Source organism: Engystomops pustulosus, chromosome 4, assembly GCF_040894005.1.
Source record: "Engystomops pustulosus chromosome 4, aEngPut4.maternal, whole genome shotgun sequence".
Lineage (NCBI taxonomy): Eukaryota > Metazoa > Chordata > Amphibia > Anura > Leptodactylidae > Engystomops > Engystomops pustulosus.
In genome coordinates, this window is record NC_092414.1 from 60,690,074 (window position 1) to 60,698,791 (window position 8,718).

The 8,718-nt window shown below is 44.1% G+C and overlaps 1 protein-coding gene across 1 annotated transcript; it reads right to left on the bottom strand.

The window, feature by feature from the left end:
- Window positions 1-504: 504 nt before the first annotated feature.
- Window positions 505-2,049, bottom strand: LOC140128449 (uncharacterized). The gene is made up of 3 exons (XM_072150156.1): window positions 1,803-2,049; window positions 1,538-1,694; window positions 505-1,252 (listed from the first exon to the last, which is right to left on the bottom strand). The coding sequence occupies exons 1-3, from the start codon at window positions 1,984-1,986 to the stop codon at window positions 505-507; spliced, it is 1,089 nt and encodes a 362-aa protein (XP_072006257.1). The 5' UTR covers window positions 1,987-2,049.
- Window positions 2,050-8,718: the final 6,669 nt, after the last annotated feature.

Below are 8,718 nucleotides of genomic sequence, written 5' to 3' on the forward strand. Positions count from 1 at the left end.
CTATCTCCACAAAATGTCATTTGTGTCATCAAAGCATGTGTAATTTTACATAATTATTGTCGCATGTATGACCCGCCGGAGAACCCACAGCCAGAAATATATGCTGATGTTGCTACTACTGAACCCACTCATCATGCAAGACCTGCTTTAGCTGGAATGCGTATTCGAAATCAATTTGCAGATTATTTTCTGTCTAATGGTGGGGATTTAGTTGTGTAAAAGAATATTTATCTTTAATTTTTATTCCATCTGTTTGATGATACTTTTCGGTTATACTACGTATGTATCTGAATAAAATTGTTATATATTTCAAGACAATACACAAATCTATATAATTTTCGATTTATGAAATAAATGCTTAAAGACAAAAATACTATATACACATTTTTTTTTAATTACATCCAAAATGTTAAAAGCCACACTTTGGGTAAAAAAATAATAAAGAGAAAACAAATAGGCCGAATAGCCATCAAAAACACAAAGAAGAAAAATTAACAAACAACATTACAACTGCATAAAATTATGTGCAGGTGAATGGTGCCTCTCACCTCTTGGCGCAGGAAAACGAGGTGCTGGGGAAGGTGGGGGAACTAACACAGAGGATGCCCGGCCCTGAAAACTGTGGCTGCCACTCGCATACTGCTGGTGTGCTTGAGGCATATTATGAGCACCAGCACCAAAATAAACGTTGCTTTGCGAATGGCCAAATTCTTGGCCAGGGTATGTCCCCGAATAAAAACTATGGGGGGCCTGAGGTGGAGGAGGTGGTGGTGGTGGCAGCGGCTGGGGTCGGGGGACAATATGACCATACAACCGCCACTGCTCCAGGGCCTCAAAGACCGGAGTGGGGTTGTTGGGTGGACAGCAGGCCTCCAGAATGATGGAAAATGCCCCCTGACACCGGAGGAGGTGTTCCTGCAGCACACTGCGCATATGATCCGCAAGACTGCGCAGGTAGGTCACTATAGTGTCCTCCTGTGCCCTGCGGCCCAAATAATTAAGGACATTTTCATCCAGCACTCTGCCAGGGGGAGCCCTTCTTGCACGCCGTCCTCTGGGGACAGGAGATGTACTCTGTTCTTCCCCTGCTTCAGCCACCTGCAGGTGTTCGGGTTCTGCCGAGGTTGGGCCTGCAGTGGCGTCCTCTGCAGCAGCTGGCGTTTCCCTGTCCACAGTCGCCACATCAGCTGACGGCGCAACAGGGGGATGAATGGCTGCATCCTCTGCCTCCGTGTCTAAATTATCTTCAGTACTAATATTTGGATTAAAGCAAATGTAAAAGTATTATTTTTAACATGCTGATAAATCAATAAATCAAACACTAAACATAACGAACATATACTTGATGCAGAAAAAATAAAAATACAAACAACAAAAACAATAAATTATGCTGTGTTTGCACAAATGTTTGGTGTCCTCCATACACAAAAACAAACATGTGCAATTGCTCACAACTAAATATAGTGCAAAAACAATTATTAAGGCACATGCATAGACAGACAAGATCCCTTTCAAAAGAAAACAAAGGCTAACTTACGGGCCCATGGTAAATATGTCAGATAAAAAGCGCATCTGCTCCCGATAACAATATGGCCGCTTTCGTGAGCGACCAGAGCCACTGTGGCCTTCTTGGGCACGCATATCTTTTTTGCATTGGTCGCGGCAGCTCCGCCACCTCTGCTGCACGTCCTTGCCTAGTTAAAACAGAGGCAAAGTCATTAACACAAAATAGTTACACACTGCTAAAATTCACACTTTGAAATAGAACATTTGGAATAACCAAAAAAGATGATAAAACTTACATGCAAGTTCGCGCTCATCTGTGGACATTTTAGACCACTTTTGGCCCAAGAGGTCCTTGCTGATTTCCAGCCATAACTTTTCCTTTTTGCACCGGTCATGATAATCGCTCCTGCGATTATCCCACAGAGTAGGATGCCCATGAACCAATGAGATCAGCTTCTCAACATCCAGAGTTCTTGGCATCTTGAGAAGTTGAGGCAAAGCAGCACACTACTGTAATGGCAAATGTCCCAGACACTACTTCCTGTCTACTTCCTGACTTTTTTTTTTATATCACCTAGCAACCCATCCGTTTAAAACGCATTGCACTCGTATTGCACTTGCAATGTTCGTGAGTGCAATGCATTTTTTAATGCGTCCCCATAGACTTGAATGGGGCGTGAAAAACGCGCGTGAAACGCAAAAGTAGAGCATGCTGCGATTTTGACGCGCGTCAAAACAAACGCAAGCACGCGCGTGCAAAACAACGCAAATGAGGAAAGACCCATTGGAAACAATGGGACAGAGTGCAATGCAAGTTCTGCGCGTCAAATGCACGCGCAGAACTCGCGCGTGAAAAACGCCAGTGTGGAAGGGGCCTTTCTCTTATGCTTCTGTTGCAATATTTCAATGAAGTCAATTCCTGGACCTTGATCAGCCACTGAAACACTTTTATTTTTTTTTGTGGTTTCTGCAGTATGACCAAAGGAAATAGTTCCAAATGTTTCTATTTTTCAGATGCAACTTGCAGTTGTTGAAGCTGTAGTTTTCAGGCAACCCTTTAAAATATTCACTTCTTGTTCATTTTTGGGTTAAGCCCTTAAAGACCTTTTTTTTTTCGTTTTTGCGTGTCCATTTCTCACTCCCACCGTTCAAAAATCTATAACTTTTTTATTTTTCCATGTACATAGCTGTGTGAGGGCTTATGTTCTACTTGAGGAATTGTAGTTGATATTATTTACTATTCCATGCAATTTACTGGGAAGCCAATTTCTTGTGGGCTGGGTTTTTACAGCTTTTACTGTGCACTCCAAATGACAAATCTGGTCACGGGGATACCAAATTTATATAGGTTAATTATGTTTGAATACATAAAAGCAAAAATTCCTTCTGACCACCGGACAACACTCACAACCTTCGAAATGAAACAACTGTACTACAGACCTTTTAACTTTTTTTTTTTTTCTTTTTTTTTTTAAAGAAATATTTTATTGGAACTAAAAAAAGAAAGTATACATGCAATTGTATATAAAAACATTTTACATGTCTATCCCGATACATCAGTAGTTATGCTAGTTAGCAATTATGCTGGTTCGTTAGGTTAGAACATGTGTAGTGCTTCTTCATTTAACCAAAACTCGGACCTTTTAACTTTTTTGTCGGTCTTCGATCCAAACAACCAAATTCCAATTGTATCATGCCCTTACAACTAACGCCGCTGCTGAATTTCCCCTTTTGTACTTTGTCTGCTGCTCACTAATCCCCAAGCCAAAAAAACCCCAAAAATGCCCATAAATATGCCAAATAAAAAAATGACACTCATAAACCAACCTACACACTTCACCCAATTGTCCCAAAACTTCCCCCAATGGTGAAAAGACACCAGATGCCTACCATCAGCTCGGCTTAGCCCTTAGTATCTTGGCAGATTAAAAATGACTGGGCATGGAAGAGCGTCCCTCGATAAAAATCTGTCCAACTGCAAACAAGACAGCAAATCAGTAATAGTATTGTCTACACCTGGCACATGCACCACCCACAACATGACATTCCACTGCTGACACAGTAGTACAAACCGTTGTAACAACACGATAACTGGCGGGGAAGAAGCTGTCTACCTTAATGTGACCTCCACCACCACCTTATTGTCACAATGGAACACAACACACTGAATCGCCAGACGCATGCCCCAAAACTCCACCAACACTACAATAAGGAACAGCTCCAACATACAAAGATTTGCAGTCAAACCCCTTTCCATCCACCATGAAGGCTATGCCCTATGCTCCACTCTCCCTGAAAGTAAACCCCATAACCAACTGAACCGGCTGCATCTGTAAATAAATGCAGTGTCACGTTAGAAACTGGCTCACCCATCCATAACGTCCTATTATTATAACTCATCAAAAAACTGTCCCACACCCGCAAGTCATCTCTGTGTTCCTTCCTCAATCTTTTCAGGTACTCCAGCAACCTGACTTTAGCTTTCGCTTGTGCTCAGTATCTAAAGAAAACTCTCCCCATAGGCATAACCATCATGCAAAATTGAGTTTTCCCAACAATGATTGTAAAAGAGAGATTTTCGTCTTTACTAGTGCCTCCTGAACTCCCAACCTCAAATCACTCAACTTATCTGCCAGCAACCTGCACTCCATCACCACCAAGTCAAGTTCAATATCCAAAAAACACAACTCTGTAGTAGGCCCTTCAGTCTTGTCATGTGCCAATGGTACCCCAAATTTTGAGAATAGAATAGAATGTTTGCAATAGAATTTTGCAACCCCAAACTTTCCCTGGGCTAACGCACAATAAGTCATCCAAATAATGTGTGACCCTCTGTAGACCAGATTTATTCCGAATGATCCACTCCAAAAATGTGCAGAAAGCTTCAAAGTAGGCACATGAAATGGAGCAGCCCATTGGGAAGCACCATTCATATCGAATTCCCTGTCAAAGAAACAACCCACTAGGTCCATGGACTCCGGATGCATCCGAAAATCTGCTTCAATGGCCGCCTTGACCATCAACGTTCCCTGCCCAGCATCCCAAACCAAGGCCACCAAGGAGGTGTAAGAAACTGCCGCCAATGTAGGATCAATGTCATTATTCATTGAAAACCCGGCTGATGAATGAGCCTGAATTTTCCTGCCTCATTTCTTTAGGACCACGCCCAATGGGGACACCAGCAAGCCCTCAAGCAGCAGACCAGCATTCTCCCCAGGCTCTTTTCCTTCTTAATCTTTTCCTTGAAGCACTTTCGGGTGTGAAACTGATTTAACATTTTCAACAAACCCCACTCCCACACTTAAATGAAATCCTAAAGCCCACTTGAAACCTGTCCAACAACAACTGGGCCTTTTCCCTATTTGGGTACTTCTCTAGCCACAGAATCATTTAGCTGAGTAGCACCAGAGTCGCCCACTTTTTGAGCTCCATCCCCTGCTTGTTGCAGTGTGGTTTTTCTCCGCTTGAAGCATTTAACCAAGGTGAGATTAGTTCCTCCACATTCTGAGCATTCATGATTAAGAGCATTTAACGCGATCCAAACGTGTAGGCTGAAATATGTAGCCCACACTATTGACGCAGATGCTATATTGTACATCTTGGAGAAAATAAAAATGTGGAAGATCTTTAACCATATGTGCTGAATCATTGGTTTATTTGAAGTTTTCTGCCTCCTGCTGCCCACCGCTACTCACCGCACAGCGGGTAGTAGCTCTTCTAGTTCCTCTGGCCATCATGGCCACACCTCCTCTTCCGGCTCCTCTCATGCCTGGGCGCCGATCTTCCTCCACCATCTTTGCAGCCCCACACGCTGCCCCCATGTTATTCCTGCTGTCCCGGAGCACCAATGCTCCCCCGACCTGCTGACTCATCTGATGGCTTCGACCCCGCTATGGACCTATTCTGCCCGGCTGCGCCTACCAGCCCACTTGACTCCCCTGCTGCCAAGGCAAGGCTACGCCACATCATCCCCCCCTGTGGGGAGAGGGAAGGGCTTGGTCTCGCTGGTGGCCACCTGGCCTGTGCTGATCACTCTCCCAAACAAGTTACCACTTCTTCCGACCCCCACACTTTTAGCTGCTCCTCCACCCAGTCCGGGCCCCTTGCCGCCTCCTCCCGCATTCTCTCTTAAAGTTCCTCTAACGCCACCATCCCATTTTGCTTGCCTTCTCTACAATTTATTCTGCCCAGAATGAGGCTTGACCTTCCTTAAGTAGGGGACCGCCTGTATATAGTTCCCTTCCAGCTCAGTCAGTCATGCCTGCTCTCCGCCCACCTGTAAAAGGCTCCACGCTCAATATACAATTGTACAGAATTTTTTTTAACCTTAAAGAGGTATTCCCATCTGGGCATTCACATTTAATTTTACTCATGTAAACATTTCTTCAATTGGATGTTATTAAAAAATAAGTTCCTGTTTGAAGATAATTTCTCATAAATGTAGTCATGTTATCCCTTAGAAACGAGATGGTTTCCTCAGATATGACCACCCTGCACTCTGGCAGGGGTGGCCAGACATGCGCTATTGAGCCCTGCCTGACTACCTGGCTTCACCGTCATTACCACAGGACGGCTGTGGGATATACATGAACTCCTGGACATTTTATATACAAAAACTTCTTGTTTCTTTATGCAAAAACTCAAGCAGAGGTGGCCGCATCCAGGGACACAGTCTTGTTTCTAAGGGACCATATGATTACATTTATGAGAAATTATCTTTACACCGATAATTTTTTTTTAATAACATCTAATTGAAGGAATGTTTATATATGGCAGTTTAATGAAATTGAATATAAAATGCCCAGACGAGAATACCCCTTTAATAGGTTTTTCTTGTTATGTTCCAAGACATAAAGGGGAACATTTTTTAAGGGCTGTGCATCAGTTTTTTGTCGGACTTTGCACATTCTTTTAGGTGCAAACTGCTTGCACAGGTATTTAGGAAGTGTCTGCACCATAATTACGCAACCTTTTTGTGGCACAGCTGAGCTAGTCTTCATGTGACACAAATTTGGGGGTGTTCCAGCGCTGTCAGATCGTGCGCCAGATTTACCAAGCAAAGTCTGATAGAATTGTGTGACACAACTCATGTTAAAGGTGCACCAAAAAAGTTGGTGAACTCTGTTGGCACCAGATTTATGAAGAAAGGAAGCCAGAAATCCTGAATCGGAGCACCCTGCACACTACACAGGCAAAATGGATTTAGTCCAGTTTTCCCTGATCCTAGTAAATGTGCCCAAATGTGCCCTTTCTTTTTTCATGATTTTACATATCTAACTTTGCAGATCCTCTTGTTCTTTAACTACCTAAGTACAATTTTCCTAGATGCTCTGCATCATGCTGTATTCAGAAAGGACAATGGGGCAGAGTTTGTCATCTTTTTAAAGGCACAATTTTTGGCGCAGAACAGACCAGGAAAAAAAAAATGGCCTGAAATCAAAAGAAAAAGAAAAGCAGGCAAAGCCCATGTAAGATTTTGGCGCACATCTCATTTGTGTCGGAATTTCTATGGCACCCAACTGATTTGTTCCGTCTGCACATTAATTACTTACAGCCGTGCGCTACTTTAATACATCGGGCTATGCTTTCCATCATCAGACTGTCGAGGTTGCGAAAGAATTAATAAATCCCCCCCCCCCCAATGTGTAGCTCCCTTAGCTTTATGCCTTGCTACCTACACTTAAGTGCAAGTACTCTATATTTGACAATAACACTTGAAGAAAAGTAGAGGAATCCAGCACTTGTATTGCTGTATTAAAATATGTGACATTGAATAACTGTATATACTCAAGTACAACCACACCCGTATATGAGCCGAGATACCTAACTTTACTACAAAAAAACTCGAAAAACTTATTGGGGCACATTTACTAAGATTAGTGCAAACTGCACTAGGTGTGGTTTGCCTGTGTATAATCCAGGGGGTGCCAGATTCATGATGTCAGGTGCACGTTCTTCATGAATCAGGTTCTCCCTGAACTGTCCCGACAGAGTGCATCAATTTTTTTCTGGTTTATATTTAACATGGGGCGTGCAACATACTTCTGTCAGACTCCATGTTGAATCTGGCTCATGGTCCAACTGAGCACCAGAACTCTCCCTAATATGTGTCGTATGATGCTTAGTGCAGCTGTGCCACAAAAGGGCCGGGTGCAACACAATTCTGGTGCAGTCACTTCTTAAATACCTGTGCAAGTAGTTTGCGAAGTTCATCAAAATACTGGCGCAAGGACCTGAGTAAATGTGCCCTATTGACTTGAGTATAAGCCTAGGGTGGGAAATGAAATGTCCAGCAGCAACCTCCACTCTCTAATAAAATGGTAGCATGGTCCCAAATATTAATAAAATTCCCAGAATGACCCTCCACTCATTAATGAAATTCCCACAATTACCACAATAAAATTTCCAGCATAGCCCCCACTCATTCATGAAATGCCCAGCATGGCTCCCTTAAAAATAATAAATGTATATACTTACAACCCAGCGCTCAACCCCGTGTCCTCTTAACCTCGTCGCTCCTATGACGTGGTGGTGTCACCATCTGCTGACATCATAATGGGGCTCATTTACTAAGGGTCCAAACACCGCATTTTCCTTGTGTTTCCCAACTTTTTACCATTTTGCACTGAATTGCCCTGGGTTTGTGGCGCATCGGCTTGCATGCATGTGACACAAATAGGGGGGCGTGGACAACCCGACTGATTCGGACATACCGCGGAATGTAAAAACAAAATTGTGTCGCAAGATCAGCACTTAGGCTACATTCACACGAACGTATGGGGGACGTATATACGGCCGACGTATATACGGCCGATATACGTCCCCCATACACTCCTATGGGCACACGGCCCCCTACGGGAGCGGTACGGTGCCGCACACGTGCGGCACCGTACCGTTCCGTACCCGGGAGAAAGATAGGACCTGTCCTATCTTTCCCCGTAATACGGCGCCGTGCGCCATAGGTTGCTATGGAGAGGGGCGGGGGTGAGCTGCGCTCACCTCCTCCTCCTCTCCCCGTACACTGCCGTTGCCCGCTACGGTACGGTACGGGCGGGCAACGGCAGTGTGAATATAGCCTTACATGCACTGAGAAGAAGAAGGTGAACTCCGGCGGACCTCAGCGAGGGAAGCGAAAGATGCAGGAGCTATGTGAATCGCGGAAGATCCGTATCCTCATTGGACAACGCACAGCGGGATCGCGACGGGACGGGT

Excerpts from the sequence above, each read along its gene's own strand:
- LOC140128449 (XM_072150156.1), bottom strand. The coding sequence starts at position 1,986 with ATGCCAAGAACTCTGGATGTTGAGAAGCTGATCTCATTGGTTCATGGG. Across the intron at positions 1,695-1,802 it reads AGATGAGCGCGAACTTGCAT|GCAAGGACGTGCAGCAGAGG; the intron begins GTAAGTTTTATC and ends TGTTTTAACTAG. Across the intron at positions 1,253-1,537 it reads GACATATTTACCATGGGCCC|TACTGAAGATAATTTAGACA; the intron begins GTAAGTTAGCCT and ends TCCAAATATTAG.